Source organism: Ostrinia furnacalis, unplaced genomic scaffold (genome assembly GCF_004193835.3).
Source record: "Ostrinia furnacalis isolate ACB-3 unplaced genomic scaffold, ASM419383v2 OfSCF0780, whole genome shotgun sequence".
Taxonomy (NCBI): Eukaryota; Metazoa; Arthropoda; class Insecta; order Lepidoptera; family Crambidae; genus Ostrinia; species Ostrinia furnacalis.
In genome coordinates, this window is record NW_021131019.1 from 1,565,952 (window position 1) to 1,587,515 (window position 21,564).

The 21,564-nt window shown below is 38.1% G+C and overlaps 1 protein-coding gene across 1 annotated transcript in view; it reads right to left on the reverse strand.

The window, feature by feature from the left end:
- Nucleotides 1-21,564, reverse strand: part of LOC114350093 (uncharacterized) — a 30,762-nt gene that overhangs the window by 3,540 nt on the left and 5,658 nt on the right. Inside the window, exons 2-7 of the mRNA XM_028300741.1 lie at nt 12,283-12,453; nt 11,706-11,753; nt 5,343-5,484; nt 2,640-2,723; nt 1,499-1,632; nt 423-559 (exon numbers count right to left, since the gene is read on the reverse strand). Coding sequence (XP_028156542.1) covers nt 423-559; nt 1,499-1,632; nt 2,640-2,723; nt 5,343-5,484; nt 11,706-11,753; nt 12,283-12,453 — 716 coding nt within the window. The remainder of the gene's footprint in view (nt 1-422; nt 560-1,498; nt 1,633-2,639; nt 2,724-5,342; nt 5,485-11,705; nt 11,754-12,282; nt 12,454-21,564) is intronic.

Consider the following 21,564-nt stretch of genomic DNA (forward strand, 5'->3'; position numbering starts at 1 on the left):
AGCACTGCTAAATTATTTGTTGTAATGAAGTGCACATAGAGTCCAAACTGATGAACTACCTTCCTTCAGAGCAACCATTTTTTTTTTCATCATCATTGAGATTGTTGGCCCATCGAAGTGGGTATCCTACGCTACGTTAACCAAAAGAGAGAAATATCGATTTACCATTCCTAAATAAACCAAAAATTAAGACTAATGCCCGTTTTCACCATCAATCTCTAATTTTTAAGTGACCCCTATCAACACATAATAGGAATAATCAAGTATGTTCAAAATAACACTTCGAAATTAGGGATTGATGGTGAAAACGGGCATAAGTATTCTTCTTTTTTTTAATCTTCTTTTTACAGCTGCATCCTTGAATGATGTAATCAAAAGGAAGCTTATAATCCAAGGTAATTGAATATCATAAAAGAACTTACTCAACATCCAGGAAGGGAAAGGTCACGGTCTTCCAGAAGTCGTACCCGTACTCGCAGGTGACCTTGAAGTGCTCGTCCAGCTCCTCCTCGATGAGTGGATTGTACTGCACTGTGATGGTGTTCCACATCAGGTTCTTCTGTGGACGATGGCGTACATTACATAAGGTAAGTCGGAACTTGATTATTTGTTAATGAAATTAGAATTTATTCTCCAGCATGATTTTTTACAAGGTCTGGCCCGATGACTATGTGAACTATGTCCATGTTACCGAAAGTTTGCAACTAAACAAAAGCTTGTACCGATGAGAACAAAAATAGGAATAAAGACGAATGTAGAGAAAGATTTCAGTAAGTAATGCAAACATAAATTTACCTAATATTATTTCGTACCAAATGCGATACCTAAGGCGGTACCTGTCATTGTTATTTTTTCACAAAATATCAATTCATAAACTGCTATAAACGTTAATCACCAAATATTTTTATTCGCCTTTTGCATAATAGTCGAAAATACAATTACGAACATTTTGAGAAACAAATCTACCAGTAAATGAGCATGAAGTACCTATATTAATCCATGTTGCAATGATCCACCTGCTCCATTGCTTACAAGAGTTGCCCTTTACCCCAAACAAGGCAGTGATTGACCCCAAGTAAGTAGTGAATGCGCTGATACGCCTTATCGAATTGACTCCACCTGCCACTATTTCGATCAGGGTCGTTAACCCGGCCACGGGGAAATAATATTGATGATTTATGTGTGTGTTTACAATAAGGAAAACTGTCTTAGCTATATCACAATTATTATGTTTCAACATTTTACAGGATATGCATTTAATAGCAATCGATAAACTCATCACTTTTTGCTGAAATGAGATCTTTTCTGTGACAACTGGGGATTTTAAATTATTTTTCCATTTTACTTCGACTTCCTGAAAATATGATTTTGCATGACAAAAACCCATTATTTGGAAAAAGAAGCGGTCCATCGTAGATAGCTTCTGCATCGTTATGTTTTTAGACCATACCCAATAATCATACTCGTATAAAGGTTGACAATAATAAAAAATACTTGCCGTAGGATGTTTCCTATTGTCGTCGTGCTGGCTGTTCCGGCCCAGGGTCCCGCAGCGATTGAGCTGGATGTAGAACTCGTAGTAGTCGCGGCCAGTTCCATTGATGTACATGCAGTCCGGATCATATGAGTATCCTTTTGAGAATTAATAAATAAAGGTTACTTAATGCGTTAATGTCTTCCATAGGAGAGCCTCCTTTTGCCCCACGCTGCGACTTTTGTCTAGCCCTGATCTACAACTTGACCCCATCAAAAACTCAACCAAAGAACTATTTTGCAGTTTACAGTAAGGTCTACCACTAAGCTTAAAGTCTTTACGTCTTGTCTATTCGTCTAGCTAGTCTATTTCAAATTGTTGTGTATTTTTTAACATTTTGTAGAAAGATACAAAGCATCAATTCGCAAAAAATATAAAAACAACTTGTATAAGTTTGTTAATGTGTGTAGTTAGCATATAAATCAATCTAATTGCTACAAGATATTATCATAATGATATAAAGTGGCATCATCATCTCTAACAGTCTTACAAAATGCATGTTAATTTCTTTCAATAAGAGCTTGTGGGTATTATCAAATTCTAAATCTGATGTGAATCCGGAAGAATGCCTCAACACTATCTGCAAGACATAGGTACATACAAGTTCTATAAAAACCAAGTGCAGATGCCGCTCCAAAGATTGCACTTCGCACCATAACTTAAAACTGTTCCCGAGATTAATGAGTGTGATGACACGAGACGTTAGGTGTTCCGATCGCGTTAATCACCCTTTTAAGTTCCAAGATATGAAGAGTCAGTTACTTGAGATTGCATCAGTTTTGTTCCCGACGCCTTTTGTGCGCGGTATCGGAGAGTACATCGTGGCGCCTACGGGTGCGTATTGTTACTGTACGCGGCTCAGATACGAGTACAACAATGTAATGACACCCTACCCAGTTAACCGCCATAGCTAATTGTTTTATCTGCGTAGCACAGTAGTCGCTTCGTGATTTGTAACAATTGTTACCTTTGATTAAATGTTCCTACTGATTTGAGGTACCGATGACGACGCAATTAAATTCTGTTAAAGCTTAACACTGTGACATCTTATGTAGAGTTGCAATAATCGTATCTAACCGTTTATTTACGAGTAATAGGGACGTACCTGCAGAATACACCAATCCAGCAAAAGAACCGTTGAATCCAACCCTGATCTTCATAAAGTCATCCTGGCACTCAGCTTCAATATCTGAAAAGACATTATCCATTATTCATAAGTACATTCCATTGGATCTAAATACGATAGCGAATCTTTACATTGGTTATTCGATACTCTGCCAAAGTAAATACCTAAACTTTCATTATAAAAACAAGTATGTACGTACTCCTTATTAACTTTCTATGAAGAGTAAGTAGGTACATCTACTCATAATTCAAGGTCCGCTTTATCGGGATAATCTTGCCGCTGCAATCGGCATATCCTGCAGAACACATGAATGGTTCTCTATTAACGCCATAAGCCATACAAACAAAGCCTTTCGCAAGATCGCAAGCAGTCGCCTGCGCATGTCGATAGCATCTCAATTTGTCTTGCACAACTATCAAGCGTACCTATGCTTATTATTGTTTGGGATCTGATAATATTGCCTATTAAAGATTTTGCATTTAAGATTGTTAGGCCCTTACAAAACGTCACCGGATGCGAAACAATAGCTTGGGAAATTAGATACTTTAACTAAATAAACCGTTGAAAATTGATCGTGCCAAATTGTCACCTTAGAAATGGTAATTATGAACAAAATATTACAGTTTTGTTCTCCTTTTCGTAGTTTCATGCCAACATTGCTTTTCAATGTTGGATCAGGGTCTGCATGTAGTTTTGGTTTTACATTATGTAGATTAGATAGTTATCAGTCATCACTCATCTCATGGCCTCTATTAGGTCAACTACTGGACTTGATCTTATTAAAAGCCAAATCAGTAATCAGAAACAAGTGTTAGATCTGTGAGGTTTCTTAAGACTCACATTGCACTCTACTGCCGTTGGTCCTATGGCGGCGTCACGGCAGTAAAGTGTGGCTTGATGCTCACAGGGATGTAGCTGTCCTTCTGAGAGGAACATGGCCAGTTGGTAAAAAGCAAGTGTTAGTCTGTGTGGTTCGATATAACTTACAATAGTGACCGACCGAATATTCGTTTTCGTTTTCGTTTTCGGCCATTTTCGGCCAAAAAATGGACATTCGGCCATATTTTCGTTTTCGGCCAAATACCAGCCGAAGCTTCGGCCAAACCGAATATCAAAAATACGTGAATAAGATGGTGACGTTTATCGTTCCGATATCTTCGGGAGTGAATCTGGTGCACTCATGGTTCCAATCAGACTAGAACGGACGCGGATTGTCACACTCTTTTGAAGTTGTGAAGTGAGGTTACGTTGCAGTTGTAAAGAGTGTCCAGCGAGAATTTTCCAAGTTCAAAATTGAATACAAATAAAACCAAAGTTTAATTGTTTCAAAATAGAGTCTAATGCGGATTTGAAATACGCCATGAGTCTGGTCGGGAGCCTACAGAGCGTTCGCAGTTGAACAATAAGAAGTATTTGAAATGTATTGTCGTATGATCGATGAATGTCTGATACCACAACTGCAACCCGCCGTGAAGTTGCAGGAAAATTATTAGCGCGATTTGTTCTCGCATAGTTGCGAATGTAAGGGTCATCATTTAAAAGACATTGCCTATAAAAAATTAAATCCGCATTGTTAAACTCCAGTTTGCATAAGTAATAAATAATAAAAAATCATTAATTTATTTGTATTCATTTTTAAAGTTAAAAAATTCCCACTGGACATCCTTTATTTCTTCTTCACTTCCCAATATTTCATTATACACCGAAAATAATATTCTACTAAGAATTCATAATTATTTTTTTTGTGTTTTAAGGCCGGTTTTCTTTAATCAATCCTTATCAAAATCAACTGTCAAACGTCATTATGTTTTTGGTCAAAACATTAACGGTTTTCAAAGTTTGTACATAATTTCAGATTGAAATTTGAGAGTTGAAGGTCATTTTCGTTTTCGTTTTCGTTTTCGGCCGAAAATGAGACTGCAGCCGAAGCTTCGTTTTCGTTTCCGTTTTCGGCTGAAAATCCATATTCGGTCGGACACTAGCTTACAACTCACTTACATTGGACTCTGCTGCAGTTGGTCCTGTAGCGGTGGTACTCGCGCTCCCAGGCGCTGTCCACGGCGGGGGAGCGCGGCTTGATGCTCACAGGGGTGTAGCTGTTCTTCCGAGAGGAACACGCTCCATTGGTGATCAGAAGCAAGTGACTGCGTGGTTCCTTATAATACTTACATTGGACTCTGCTGCCGTTGGTCCTGTGGCGGCGGTACTCGCGCTCCCAGGCGCTGTCCACGGCGGGGGAGCGCGGCTTGATGCTCACAGGGGTGTAGCTGTTCTTCCGAGAGGAACACGCTCCATTGGTGATCAGAAGCAAGTGACTGCGTGGTTCCTTATAATACTTACATTGGACTCTGCTGTCGTTGGTCCTGTGGCGGCGGTACTCGCGCTCCCAGGCGCTGTCCACGGCGGGGGAGCGCGGCTTGATGCTCACAGGGGTGTAGCTGTTCTTCCGAGAGGACCACGCTCCATTGGTGATCAGAAGAAGGTGACTGCGTGGTTCCTTATAATACTTACATTGGACTCTGCTGCCGTTGGTCCTGTGGCGGCGGTACTCGCGCTCCCAGGCGCTGTCCACGGCGGGGGAGCGCGGCTTGATACTCACAGGGGTGTAGCTGTTCTTTCGCGAAGAACACGCTCCATTGGTGATCAGAAGCAAGTGACTGTGTGGTTCCTTATAAGACTTACATTGGACTCTGCTGCCGTTGGTCCTGTGGCGGCGGTACTCTCTCTCCCAGGCAGGAGGCTCTCTCCACGCGCTGTCCACGGCGGGGGAGCGCGGCTTGATGCTCACGGGGATATAGCTGTTCTTCTCAGAGAGGAACACCACCTGAAGATGACAGTGAGGTAAGTCGGTGGCAGAGGATTGTATCTTAAACAACGCGTTTATAATGTGCGAACAGTATCAATGCTAGATACTAATTTAGCTGAGTTGCACCAACTAACTTTGACCGTAACTATAACGTAAACCGGTGTTTTTTGTATGCAGTTTACAAATTTTTGACGTTTGTCAAAGTTAAAGTAAGATGGTGCAACCCAGTCAGACTTTATAATGTAAAGTCCTCTTAACTTTTCAGGAATCTTCTAAACGAAACTGCATAGACACTACAGCATTAGTAGAGCTTAAGGGAATCTGTATACCGACAATCTAATTGTAATTAAAACAATAGTCTGCACTCTACGGTGTGTTCAGGCTTTGCCCTAAAAAGGAAACTAATTCCTCACGGATCTTGTGCGCAGTGCCCTCACAATAATTGTTTTCCAATCGAGTGAAAATATGCGAGCTAATCTCAGAGGCGGCCAAGCCCACTTTATATCCCACACAGTATCTAATCAGCGACGGTTAATTAATAATTACTTTTTTCTCACGACACGTTTCACAGAACTACACGTATATTAATAAATATAGGTCTTGTTGTTCGATCAGCTACAAGAAAAGAGATAATCAACATTTTAATCTAACATCTTTTTTATTTCTAACAGAAATTACCTACTTATTAGGTTTATAATTATACCGCAACAACTTATGTTTTTTCGAAGCAAAAATTTTTGTTTTTTCTTTTATTAACTGGTTTTAATAAATTAATATTCATACATACGAGTACATAATAGACATGCACAGCCTTCGTATATATATGTATATCGTAAATATCTACGATCATAATCATATTCCCTACGCACAAGCGTTATCCGAGACCTCTACCGTTTTGTTGAAGAACGTGTAAGATCGCATCAAACACGGGTAGGCAGCGCGGACATGGTGCAACTGCGATAGCCCTGAGATAAATAAGCTAACCACCGCCTTCCTGCTCGCGACTTTTGACTGCCGAGGCATCCACGCTCACAACGCTAATTACCGCAAACAAATTAGCACTCAACATTGACCCAAAACCGCTCCAAACTCCAACCGTTACCAGCATAATTGAACTCCCCTCATTGTCAACATTATTTCTAGATTGCATCCATTATCCACTCGACAAAACATTCAAAACAAACTATCGAATTACTGGCTTGATAATGCACCATTTCACAGTCACGACCCCTTGAAAGTTTTGCACAAAAAAAGTTGTAAATGGCTGGAAGTGTGTCAGGGCGGTTCGCACGCCGGCGGCTCAGCGCGGCCGGCGCTGCACGCATTATAAAATTGGGCCAGTGGAGTACCAGCTCCGACACCACACTCCGCCGAAATTGGTTCCGATCGCAAAACAACTAATGTGACTATTTGTTACGATGCAGTAAGTAACGTGCTGGATGAAAATAAAACAAATCGTTTACACACTTGAGGAGGAAATTATAGAGCTCTAAAACACTCCAGTGAAAGTGAGAGTCCCGAACTCTTTTTTGAAAAATCCAAGTTGCGTATTAACAAAATCAATGAATACTTAGTAAGTACGAGCATCATTATTTTTTTAATTAATGTCGTCAGAAACTTAGCAAATCAATTAAGAATTATCTGACGTTAGGTCTAAACGTTAAGGCTATACTGAGAATAAACGTGATTCAATTAACTTAAGAGCTTCAAAGACGATTAACCAAAAAATTGCACTCGGCAAAGATAACAAGCGTAAATTGGCTTGTTTGCGTTCCTTTGTTTAAAAACTTAATTTCCGCTGTCACAAATCCGTTTCCTTAGATTATGTCATTTGTGTCTGTTTACGGACTTTAACGCTAGTCCACTTCTCTAATCAACGTCAATCACAATTTGTTTTTGTCCTCTATTTGAAATGACTTTATTAACTAGGTACGAAACATCTCCAATTGGTTCTGCAAGCGGTATTTAGAGTCCCTTTGTCTTTAAGTTAGCAGACGAAAAGTAGACAGAAAAGTAGTTCACCTAAAAAGTTAATTCGATTGTTAGCGCTAACTGACCGTACGGTCCCGCTAAGCGTTAGAAATTATTGTTTACCAAGATTGAGTTGTTAACTTGTCGTAATGTCTCTATTAGGTACTGACCCTTCGAGATCGTCTTTTTTCTTGGCTCGAATTTAACACTTAACTAAATTGCTGGTTATGGGAAGGGAGAGCTATGTGTGTCGCACAGTTGCAATCCAAGTTCATGGTTTAGATGCAATGTGAGTCGAACAGTTATCTCATCACACGTCGCCGGCGACAGGTCATAGATTACAATCTGACACATGCACCGGCTAGGAATAGCTTGCAGACACTGTACTGCCTTTCTCACGACCTTGATTCCGTAATGATCACCAAGCCCTTCCGATTTGAGATACGGCAAAAAGGAAGCGACTCGCTGAAGCACGAAATGCAACTACAGGCCACATTAGGAACACCTCGTAACGCGATGAACCTCAATTAATTAACATTGTTAGTTTGATTAACGGTGATGATTTGATAGGCATTGTTTCGTGGGACAAAAACACGGCCTTGATTGTATTCTCATAGATACGTTATTGCAGTGACCTATAACTATATCATTTATCGACCCCTCAGTTTTAATATAAGTAAGCGGTGAAATTACAATTTTATACATATAAAATTACCCGTCTCAGAATTTTAAAGTATTCCTACATGTACCTTGCTATGAACTTCGTTAATGAAATTAGCGAAAGACAATCTACGCATCCCTTTGTGCTGCGAATGCGGCTCATTCAGCGCCGTTGCGAAAGCCATTGAGCCGACAGCCGCGACTGTATCGGCGTTGGGCAACTGACACACGTGCTACGAGTTGCTTACTAGGATAGTAGAATACTCAGGATTTAGATGCCGCATTAGCGACAAAACAAGATACTTTAGCAGTAGTAGTAGAACCCTTTTAAAAGTTCAACGCTGTGAAAGCTTCACTTTTTACTTTCAATCGAAGATTGTTTCAGTTTTTGATTTTTCCGCTTTTATACTAATTGCAGTAGGCCATGAAAAGTCCGCGACAAAAGGCCTCCTTGAAATTTTTATTACTTCTATTCACGTGCATTCACGGACAAAAAGGCCATTTAGGCGTACCTACTCATGTCCTAGCTTTGCAGGAACCACAAGCTCTTGCAACCTTTAGCTAACTTTTAAGTGTGAACGAATGCTGATAGGAATAGGAAATAAGTATGCATCGATTTTAAAAGTTAATAAATTATGTATAAAAAAACACTTGAGTTAAAGAATTTGGGTCATGCCCATATAGTTATGTATTTTTAAAAACATAATTTAAAGTGGTGTCTATTGTAAAGTGGTCTGTGTGGCCCAGACCGAGGGTGTTCACGCGGAGAACCTCAGACTTTTATGTTAGAACTAGCTTTTGCCCGCGGCTTCACCCGAGTGAAATTCAGTTTGTCACAGATCGTCATAATATTGTAGTTTCATCAAAATAAAGGTGAGTATAGACTAGCTAGACTCCAGCTGGAGGATTTATATGTACTTAACTAGCTGTGAAAATACTTTGAATAATATTTATACTGCTCCGCTCCTATTAGTCAATCGGCGTGATGTTAACACTGAAATAATGTTTCAAATCGGACCAGTAGTTCTTGAGCTTAGCGCGTTCAAGTAAGTAAACAAACAAACTCTTCAGCTTTATAATATTAGTATTAATATAGATTATGTTTCAATTTACCTATCGCAGCATAAAATTTCCGAAATAGAATAGCAATCAGATATAAACTCAACAGAACTTTATTTAAATTTATAAACTGGGTCGGAACAATTGCTCATTTCATCAACGCCATTTGGAATTGAGAAAAGTGCATTGTGTATCTAATGTGTATTGACGTCCGTAAACATAAAAGCACTGCCAACGTAAAAAAGGGAAATGAAACGTATTTATCGAGTAATTGGCTTCAAATTCCATTGTATATTTAATTGAAATCTAATTCAAAGACCTAAATAATTTTCGCTCGTTGCAACTGGATTTGAAAAGCACAAACAAATATGTTAACATTAATCGACTGACCGAAAAACCAATACAATGGGAATAAAAGAAAGCACTGCGTCCGATCGTGTTTTAGTTAAAAGTGTCAGTCACTTGAGGAATTTTATCAATCGCTCCATCAACGTGAGCAAATGGGTGTAAATTGGTAGCTATTAGTGGAACCTTTCACCCATTTCCCTGGTAATTGCGAGTAATTGTGCGGTAAGATGACGCCTGCACCAACAAAAGTCGTCGGCTTTTACCGCCCTCCCTCGAATAGCATTTTATAAACCGCAGATTAGAAACACATTTCGGAAGAACAGTGAGAGTGGCGCCTCACATCAAATGTACCATAAAACCACGAACTCAGTAGAGCACTTTTGTGGGTCACATCAATATTGTCTCCGAAATCTAGGCTTGCTTGAGGTAGGTAAGTCCAATTCAGTTGTTTTGTTCCGACCACAAACTTGAGCTGAATTTCCTACTTTGGTATTCACGTTTTGAAAAACGCCATAGAATATCAATAATTCAATTAGTGTCATCACCACAATTCTACTTTTTCATTGATGACCCACTTACTATAAAGTTTTCTCATGACTTTTTCTAAAGCATGGAAACTACGGCCCTTTATTGCTACAGTGAAGGTGCATTTAAAGTAATTATTGACATTTTAATAGTCACAGCTGACCGAAATAACATGGTCTTTCACACATATTTCAAAAAGTAGGGCAACCTTTTAGCGTAGGCGTAGACCACCGACTTTTAGTTGGCCGATAGTTGGGTCGGATCGGACTGTTAATGAGTATATGGAGATACACGAAAGTGCGCACATTACACCGATTTGGTATCGGCAGATTCTTCATACAAATTAAAATCGAGCCCAACTTTCGGTCAACTAAACGTCGATGGTCTGCGCCTTGGCTAAATAGAAGCTTGTCAATATTGTCATTTATCATCAGTGCATAATCGCGTGCATCGTATAGAATTATAGATAGATTCATTACCTACTCAAAAAATAAGGGCAAATCGCAACCTGCCATAATAAGGGCAAACTACAGCTTAGAAGTAGAGAACAAACAACCAACTCATTTTCTTTCAGTAACAACGAGAAAGCTTTTGAAAAACCCTTGTCATTTGTCATTAATGTCGATAAACATCGCACTCTTCATCAAGCTAAAGACATTTCCATTCGGTAAAAGCCTGTATTTACTCGTACAGTCATTAACTGCAATGGCAGAGTATATCGGTCGACAGGCGGTTACTAGATATAGTTCATTATTCGTGATGATATTAAGAATGTGTTCCTCTAAGAAGCTTTACAAGAAATTAAATAATTCTATAATAATTCCAAAAGCAAACATGAACGTGATCGTTATAATGAACGCTATTATTAAAGCAAACAGCCAATTCAAAACCAAATTTAAAAAGATTCAGGTTTTTTTTTCAGAAACATAAAATAGGCGTAGGGCAGTTTAAAAAATGACAATATGTGGACCCTCTCTATCTTCCTTCAACCAGCTATTGTAACCATTATTGTAACAGTGTTATTGCTGGTCTAAAAAGTTTGAATAAAAAAAGTTAATCGATTTTATATCCGTTTCATTTAAAGGTGAATTATAGGTGTAATAACTTCTGCCTGATATTTTCGCTTTCAGTGGATGAGATCCCTCGCGTAAGTCCAGCAGGCCTCTCTACTCAAGGCCGCGTTTGTTATGAAAGTGAAACCTCGCCCATTACAATGCGTATGGGATGTTACACATATTGTTCTAATCCCATAATTATACGCGTATATTAGCATCTTATGTGTACACAGTTAGGTAAGTCGATTGAGAATGAAGTTGTATGTAAATTGTGTTGTTTAAATTATTTAATTTTAAGAACCTTACTTAATAATTTGTGTAACAGCACTAGTTTGCGATGTCATTCAAATTATCTTTTTTTTCTCTTATTCTACAGGGTGTTGATTTCAATACTCGCCATATTTATTTAGGTGATATATTATGACTTACATAAACGCATTATCCACCAAAAAAAAATTACAAACGAAAGTGGAATTTTTAGCGAATATTTTCCGTGCAACATCAACTGTACTATGGCTCGCAATNCGGCTAGTAAATAATAAAACGGACATATTCGCACACCTCATTCCCACGTCTGTATTTCTTAGGTAACCAAAAATAAAAATAACATCACAAACTTACCGGATCTTGTTCAGTTCCGTCGGTTTTCAACGCCTCTCTAGTTTCATTCTGGAAAAAAGTACATTTGTTTTATTCCCAATTTTACGTTTCCATATTTGACTTATAACTGTTGTGGAAAGTTACAATAAATTGACATCCGAAGCGTGGTCATTGGCGTTTATAACGCATTGCCTATGAAAACCATAACCTAATGTTTACAAGCCGTGTAACATTTAGAAGATAGGCTTAAGCTCGGTCGTTATTCTACATTGCATTACCTAAATTTGCTTTATGTCTAAAGATGACTGAATGATGCACTAGAGAATATTCTTATATTAAATTAAATAAATAGGTATATTTTAGTTGTTTTTCCTGATAAAAACCAAGGCCTTATTCCTTCAATCCTTTCAGTGAAAATTAATTAAAACCATTGTTATTATTTACCATTAGGCATAAGCAAGGTCTTTGTCCACTGCTGGTCACAGGTAGGCTTTCCATAGAATTTTCCCATAATTAAAAAAAAACACATCAAGCACACATTAGCCTACTTTCCGATGCAGTCAAGTAAGAAACGTTTATTTCTTTTAAAAATCCTCACCTTGACTATCCCTATCGACGGTATAGGATCTGGAGGGTCTTCTCCTGACCCTTCGCGTAACTCAGCTGATGATGAGGAGGAGCTGGCCACGGAAACCACTGACACCTCCGTGGACAAGTCAGCCGACTCCGCTGACGTCTCAATTATATGCTTTTCCACTGACTGCACATCCTGAAAGTAAACAAAATTTTGTTAGCAATTGCTTTTACCTAGACTATAAGTTTTGAAAAACATTTAAGATAGTTAAATATTATAAACAGATAGAGATGTATCTCTCTGGTAGGGTTCAAAACATTTTTCAACCCTTATAAGAATTCGAAAGCTCAATTATAGCTTTAGCTACCGAAGCTCAAGTATACACATGTTTATACAAATGCTTTAACCATAAAACAGTCTGTTATAATTATTTATGTACTTACTTTCGTTAATAGTAGCAATAAAGCCGTGGCGAGTAACCTGAAAACAAAATTTTGGTTGTTAATAATCGTATTATCTTCATTATAAACCTAACCTACAGTACATAAACCTTTTACACAGCTCCACCAAACCATTAAGTTATCTTAGTTAGTAAGCTGTGCCTAACTACGCTTTTAAATAGTTTTCCTAAGAACGCACCCACTCTAGGATGAGCTAATAAGTCATTTTCTGCGCAGAATTACTCATTAGATGTTTCCTGGTTAATTTTCTTTTTAAGATAGATCGCTGACATATCTTATCGCATCGCTACTTGATCGCTACTGCACTATCTTTCACTATCTTTCTTATTTCACTGTTTCATTGGTTTTGGCTTAGCCCTTAGCATACCACGCAACCATTTTAAGTTCTTCTTCACCTACTAGAATCACAATAAAAAGTTAATCGTCCTTAATGCGGATTGCAGACCAAAAACTATTAATCTAAGTTAGTTTAGCTTAGCGAAATTTCTGACGGAGTTTTCCATGGTTGTGTGCAAACTGCTAACTATACCAACACTATGGAAACTGCGTCAAATATGCGAGCTAAGAAAAACTTTTTTTTTCGTCGGTAATGCTTTAAAGAACGCTCTGGCCTATGGGCACAGTCAGTGGGTTATGTACCAGGCTCTCCCCGCCAGGAGGGCGGGACCTACCCACTAAAACACAACGGTGTCCTCCGAGGATATTAATTGAAACGAAGCCTCGAGTTATATTATTATTACGTTCATCCCATACCTGACGGCTAGCTAAGCAAAACTAACTTAGCTTTGCTCTTGGTCTGCAACCAGCACAAAGATTCCACTCCCAACCTTATAGTTACTTTAAGAACAATCAAAACACCGCTTTTGACAAATAATAGTCTCCACACAAATCGAATATGGTTCGTGATACATTCTAATGATGACCCTGGACTCCTGGAGTCAACTGAAGCTACGGGCGTCGTGACGATCGAATTGCACATTATTGTTCTAGCCTAATGCGGCTTCTGTCGGCAACCGTGGTGAGACATGCAGGCTGGCAAGAACAGACAGAGCATTGCAAGCTGTATCGTATAAGATGGTAAAAAACTTCATTCTCTTAGAAGCTTTTTTTAATTTTAATTAATTTTATTCTTCTTTTTGAAGTTGTTTCAATAAAAATATATTCTATAGAAATAGTTTAACATTGATTAGCATTGATAATCCAAATGAAATATAAAGGTATTAAAGGTTTTCTTTTTACAAAAACAAACCGATATTACTATTGTGATTGTACGTGTTTGCTTTGTATTTACTCATAAATTATTTTTTATAATAAACAATAATGTGAAATAAACCTAAATTTTAAAATCCTATCATATAAAAATACTTCGTTATCTATTTTTCAGTAAGTACGGCGTGCATGAAAATAAGATGGCAGGCTGTTCTATTCTAGCTGCGGGCAGGTCAAAAGACACGGCGGGGTAATGACAGGCCAAGGGATTGCTCTGGGATCGATATCTATATCATTCTGCGGTCTTCGGCCATAAAATTGTTGGTTCACGCAATCGGTGGTCAGTATGATGTAATTTTTACAATCGTCTCATTTAATAATGTTATTGAATAGGTTCACAGAACTCATAGCCCGAACGGCCATACATTTACCTACCAACCATATTATTTCTTTGAAATTACTTAAGCAATTTCTATGGAGAATAGTAATTTTATTTTACTCGTGCCATTAAGAGATCAATTTGAAACGACCGGTCGGATTTCTCTTTTAGCGTTATTTCTAACTGGCTATTTAGATTTGGACAACAAATAATTCGTTTCTGCAAATAAAGCATTACTATGCGCCATTACTTTGTCTATTGCTAGAAAAGAACAGTTTTTTTAAAAGATGATCTAGGCAACTAGCTGATTTATCAACTAGCAAAGAGCAATCGGTGCATGAGAACCATAGAAAATGGCGGTAAGTTTTTACCTAAAATTGGCATTTTACCTAAAGTAGTTAAAATTGGTATCGCGTCTCAGCGTCGATTCTTATAATTTCCGGAATCCAATTTCCACGTCATCAAATAATTCAAAACACCAAGTCAGTGAACCGACGAGGTCGCCAGTCAACCGCTACTTTTATACTTAGAAACGAAAAATAAAATATCACTATAAAGATTCTCTACTATCTAATACTAATACAGAGATTATGAATGTGTTTCTTCTGTAAGCAACTCCTCTGTCTATTACAGTAGGTAACATATTTATAAGTAGGGGTAAAGAAGTTTGGGGTGTCCGCAATTATAATATTATATTATGTCTCATACTTGCTCTACATTTTCTTTTTTCGATTTACAATGAGAATAAGTCTAACTTACATTATAGTACTAACTACGAAAATTTAATTATACCTACTATGACCATATTGTGATTAGTTAATTAGAAGAACAAGTGTTAACAAAAATAATATTTAGATAAGGATTACGTTTAACATTATTAAACCTAACTTTATTAAATTAATTGTTATTAATTAAGCAAGAAAGTGTATGCAACAACATTTATGGCGTGACTACGAATGGAGAAACAAATTCTTCGTAGCAGACCACACATGCTGTGACAAAATATCGCGATAACGACGCTGTGCGTTGCTTAACTACAGTTGCTATAAAATACCATAAACTAATTAATTTATTATCTAGCATACTTTAAGTGTACTACGAGTACCTAACATACGAAAAATAACCGTTTCGATATAATTTTCCCATGATAATATGGGTTACGCGTGGACTATGTAATAATAAGTTATTTTTTATATTCAGTTTAATCACAAAACAGATTCTGATTCGATTATAGAGTAACCCCCATGTTCATTGAAACCACTTTTACGGGAGATTCAAAAAGTGTTGTTAGTCCAGTAGAATTAGCTTTTAAATCGGAAATAATTCCTACAAAAGATTTTATTGTTTTAATGGCTTCATTGGTTGCCCATTAAGACTCTCCTAAGTTTTCGACTTCGACGGAGTTGTGCTTAAGTGGTGGGGGCCCCCGAAAGAGGCATTTTTATTATACAATGACTCTACGACTAATAGAGGCGAAGCAGTAAAGAAAAATGTTGCAAGCACGGAAAATAGTATTTAAACTATTTTCACGCGTACAAAGTTGATTTTGTGGCGTCGAAATCAACTTTGTACGCGTTGCCTTGGACCAGGCATATAGCTAAGCAATGCAATCGTACAGGAGGGTACAAGGAAAAGAGGCAGCCACATTAGGTAACACAGAGTCGTTCAGGAGAGTGTCAGGAAGAGGTGCCGCAACCGCAGTTAAGGAACGGTTGGGACGAACAAGGATAAGCGAATCAAACTCGTGAGCCTTGTTAGGGTTACACTGGTTAAGGCGACCCTTTACAAGGCTTGGAAGCATGTGGGTAACAAGCCATGGGACGTGGAGAGGGTCATTAATTATACGTATATTTTCTACTTTGCCGAACTTTAGCGCGAGAACGGTTTGTCCAAAACATATGAATTTGGTCTTATTCAATGCAGGATTAAGTGCCCTTTAACCGTAATGAAGACCACTTTTCGATAGGGTAAGTCCTACGCGGTATAACCGGAAAACCGAAAAAACACCGCTTTCGGGGGCCCCCACCACTTAAGCACAACTCCGTCGAAGTCGAAAACTTAGGAGAGTCTTAATGGGCAACCAATGGAGCCATTAAAGCAAAAAAATCTTTTGTAGAAATTATTTCCGATTTAATCAATTTTTGTGTATAATTCTACTGGCCTATGTGTATTTACTTTTACCCTTTTCATTAAACCGTGATCTATGGGTTCTTTTGAGTTTTATCAATTTATCATCTACCTAGCTCGGGATTGAATCGACTTGTAAACGTCGTTTTGTAATACAGGCCTTAGGCTGGGTTGCACCATCTTACTTTGACTTTAACAAATGTCAAAAATCTGTCAAACTTCATACAACATACGCCGGTTATCGTTATAATTACGTTCAAAGTTAGGTGGTGCAACTCAGCCTTAATGTCCTCCCAGTGGCATAAGTCTCAACGCAGCATTCGCATCCAACAATAACTCGGCTTCGTGATTGAGAGGGCAATTAATCGATATCGAGTGGTCGTTAACTGGATAATCGATTCGTGATCGATATAACTGCACCGTTACTCGTGCATCCATTGGGACATGCCGTAACTTGCAATTTCCTATTGAAATCGCGTATTCTTGCCGTTAAGACTGTCAATAAATCGAATCATTCGATAAATCTGTTTACTTTTTGCGACAACAGAACATGAATAAGCTGAAGAGCGAGAGTCCTAAAGCAATTTAGCGGTCAATTTGTTATATTCGGCACAAGTTCGGTTTTCGCATGCCAACTTTCTATTGACAAATGCACATTATCAAATCACACAGAACGGGCCCGCCGTGGAAGTAATTGTGCCTTAAAAGTAGGCAACTGTTAGTTTTTAAATGACAACTGTGGAATACCATCGATTTTCACGCTTTCACTCATTCGTATATTAATCTATTGCTAGATTAGGTACTCGATTCATTTGTTAGTTCTGATTGGAGTAATTGGTCGAGAATTTCGCTTTTATAACATTAAATACAAGTAAACTATAAGGAATCCATGCTATATTCTACTAATATTATAAATTAATTCTGTCTATCTGCTATGTTTTACGATTTGAACCTCTAATCGTTTTTGATTAATGTTGGTGGAAAAGAGTTAGCTAGGCAAATGTTACCTTTGTCGCAAAAAAAAATTTAATGGGCTTGAAACAATATTAAAAATGTTTAGTAACGTAAAACTACGTACTGTAAATTATAATTTTGTGTCGTTTCATGACTGTAATAACTACATTTTAACACGTAGCGTACTGACGCGTTTATGTCTTTTGTGCGAACAGTTACTCATTCGTACGTAGTCACTAAATGTTTATAGGTACTACGTACTTAACTGCAAAGTTGGGAGTTCAATCATGTTCTCTTTGAACCCCGTTTCCGAATATTAGGTAGGTAAATCCTAAGTATATGGTTCTCTTTTCTGTATGTTAAATAGTTCTTCATATTATTCCAATCACCATTTTACCGTATTTTCTTCCTTATAGGCAACTTATCAACTGTCGTTCGTTTCCTAATTCGTTTCTTGATTCTTATAAATACAAGTGCATAGTAATGTAGTATGGAATTAAAGCAAACGCGATGAATCCGGCCGATAACAGACACAAGGCTTAATCTGCAAACTGTTTTAACAATTACATATAATCCAATTTGAGTTAAATCCGTGGATCATTAAACAAAACCGTAACGGTTAAAACAGAACTATTGTTAGGAGCACACGGGAATCTTAGCAGTTGGCACTGCATTACGGGACCCTACGCCTAGGGTTGCCAGGTGTCCGGCTTTAGTCGGACATGTTTGGCTTTTTACGGTCTTATCCGGCCAAATATTGGCTTGTCCGGCTTTTTATGTGGCTGCCGCGCCAGACGAAAGTCGAGCTATAGAATAATATCATGTGCACGCATCAGGATGTTGAGCAATCGATGATGATAGTATGACACTAGGTCCGTCCGGCCGGTCCGGCTTTTGGGTTAAAATGTCCGGCCGAATGAGGCACAGGGTCCGGCTTATGTGTTTTTGGTGCTGGCATGGCAACCCTACCTACGCCGGGCGTGACCGACACGACGCGCGGTGTCTCATCTTTACTGGCCCTGCCTCGCGGCGCCTCCAGCCTCGTTGGAAAAAGAACAGAGAGAAAACCTGCCATGCCACCAACGGTGATCGTGTGTAGAAAGATTGTCTTTAAAAATGTGTCAGAATTTTAATAAACGAAGGCAGGAGGCCAAGTGTTATGGGTGAGTTAGAGTGTAGCTAATTATTATAGTTAGTGTTCCACACGCCTGCTTAAATAATTATTGGGTAAATTTCGATAATATTCGGCAAAAGATTTATCAGAACCGCATCCATCAGCAGTATATAAATAACTAGCTGTGCCCGCGACTTCGTCCGCGTGGAATAATGACTTTGGGTAGGCACTTTTAATAATTTAGTCTAATTATTTTACAAATAGCTTTTGCCCGCGACTTCGTCCGCGGAGAAGTCGAAAACGTTCTCATACGATTTTTAAATGTTTTTAACGTATTATCTAAATGTTAGAATACTTATAAAATATAAAAATCTTAAAGGTTAAATAAACATAAAAATAAAATTTTCTTTTATTTCATGAATATGCAGCTCGGCCTTTGATCGGTGGTATTATCTTTTTACAACGAAATCGAAAACTACACCTACCGCAGTATTATTGGTAAACTTTTTTTTTTATTTTCCTACGGGTGCTAGAATTACTAAGCTTCTAGCATGCCACTGGCCGTGGGAGAAGGAGCTTTTCCTCAAGACTACTCCCACTACCTCAAGGGCCTCCGCCAAAACTCTCGCGCGAAAATGAGTTTATGTATACAGCGCAAGCAGGTGCCCGCGGCTTGACCGTCATGCATTACTATGCATTGTTAGGCGAGCGCACGCAGCGGGCACCCACTCCGAGGTTAAGTGGAGGCCCCTAGAGTATGATAGTCTTTAACATGACATGATTGTAAAAAAAATGCACTAATGAGTAATTAATATCAACTTTGAAGCAAATCACCACTAAAATAACTTTCTACCCCTTTTTAACATAGTTAGGGGGTGCATTTCACTAAAATACGAAACACATCTTCCATTAATTCTGTTATAAGAATGCTTATGCGAAATTTGAAGTAGATTGAACGAAGGAATCTCGTTATCCCATACAAACTTTGCCCCCCCCTTTTTACCTCCTTAGGGGTAGAATTTTGGAAAATCCTTTCTTATCAGATGCTTACGTCTTACAAAGAATACACCGTCCAAGTTTCAGGTCTCTACGATCAGCGGTTTAGGCTGTGCATTGATCCATCAGTGGCGCGCGCAGTACTTGATCATTATTTTGCTGCGATGATATTTTAAAACTCCGATATCTTCTAAGATATTTATTGAAATCGAATGGTGTAAAGGCCAAGTATGTTTAAAATTAAATACTTGTGATGAATAACTTATTTATTTGCATAAGGATTAATATCATGTTTATGAAAAAACCTCCGCAAATAATGCATTAATTTAAAACAGATTTCTTTTTGCATAAAAAGAGTTACTATGAGCCAACCTTAAAAGATAGACATATGCTATCGCGGACTTTTTTTTAGAACTTTTAAAGGGGAACAATTCTGTCGTACATGATTTTTGCGAAACTTTAACCGTTTACGCAGCGTCAGCTCTCAAAAGGAAAAAAATCACTGATTTGAAACATTCTTCATTGGTGCTCCGCTCCTATTGGTCTTAGCGTGATGATATATAGCCTAAAGCCTTCAGGAACTAACGGGCTATCCAACACAAAAAGAATTTTTCAAATCGGTCCAGTAGTTCCTGAGATTAGCGCGTTCAACCAAACAAACAAACAAACAAACAAACAAACAAACTCTTCAGCTTTATAATATTAGTATAGATAAGAGGTAGTTTTTGCAGAATTACTTACTTCAAATCACATAAGCTATTTTTAAAAAGTAAATTACTTTAGCATAGTTAAACTTTTTCTCTTCGTCACACCTACCTATTCAAGTCGTTATTGCGACGAATGCCTTGGAATCGGATATGAACCATCGTTCTTTAGCATAACAGGCGACTTCTCTGACCAGCTACGGATAAATTGGATTATTGTTTTAAATTTTCGTACTTTTAGTAAAGTAATCACGATTTTTCATTAACAAATCTATCGTTTTCAAGTGTATTTCACACAGCGTGCTATCATCAATACCCCAGCATTGATTTGAGCAGCCTGAAAGATGTTTTTTTTTCGGTTGTATGCATGTTTGTGATTATAATTGTTGTCTGTCTGCCAGCCCTAAATGCCGATGCGGAGAGGTTCCTATCCCTCATATCGTGTCGGAACCGCCGCGGCCTCGCCACATTTCCTCGCGCGGCTCATTACCGCTTCCTCCGCCATCTTGGTCAAGGCCGTTAATTACTATATTCACTTTTATATTTTGGTGCAATTACCAGAACACTCGCGTCGTTGCTAATTGCTTAATTAGTTGTAATAAAAACAAATTGTTTGCTTGCATTCTCTAGCAAGGGTCAGATTTGAAATGATATAGTTATCGAGTGACAAGCATGAATTATGTTGTAGTTTATTAAATAAAATATGTACTTATATTCATTATGCAAACTCGTAATACCTATATGAACAAGGAACAAAATTAAAAACAACTATCGGAATAGTTCTGTTGAAACCATGATTGAGTCTTCATCAGGAGGATGTCAATTAACTATTTTAAACTTGAAATTCATTGTTGTTTACAAATTATTACTTCCATGATGAACAACTCTAGAAAATGACTCTATTATGCTTTGATATGCTTATGTTAATAACATTGTGTAAGTTAAGTTAATGTCAAAGAGCGGTGCATGGTGCTCGTTTGCCATCAGACGATCATTAAACAAGCGAAAATTCGAGAAGACCGACTCTACATTGTTTTTGCATACATTTAGACTTCCCACAGGCAACTTTTAGTTGGCCGGTAGTTTGGTAGGCTTCTACTTTGTTCAAGTAATCGGCCGCAAATCGGTGTAATGTGCTTACTGCCTTAAATGTTCATACTGTTGACAGTCTGACCAAACTATCGGCCAACCTAAAGTCTGTAGGTAGTTTGCGGGCTAATATTGAGACTGGCAACGAAAGTTAGGATCCAAGCCAAACGTGTGGGTAAAGGCAGTGTTGCCAACAGCTACCAAAGGCTCGTAGCTAGGAATTTAACAGATAGTAGCTAGATTGAGTATTTTTTTCTCCCTAAAAAGTAGCTA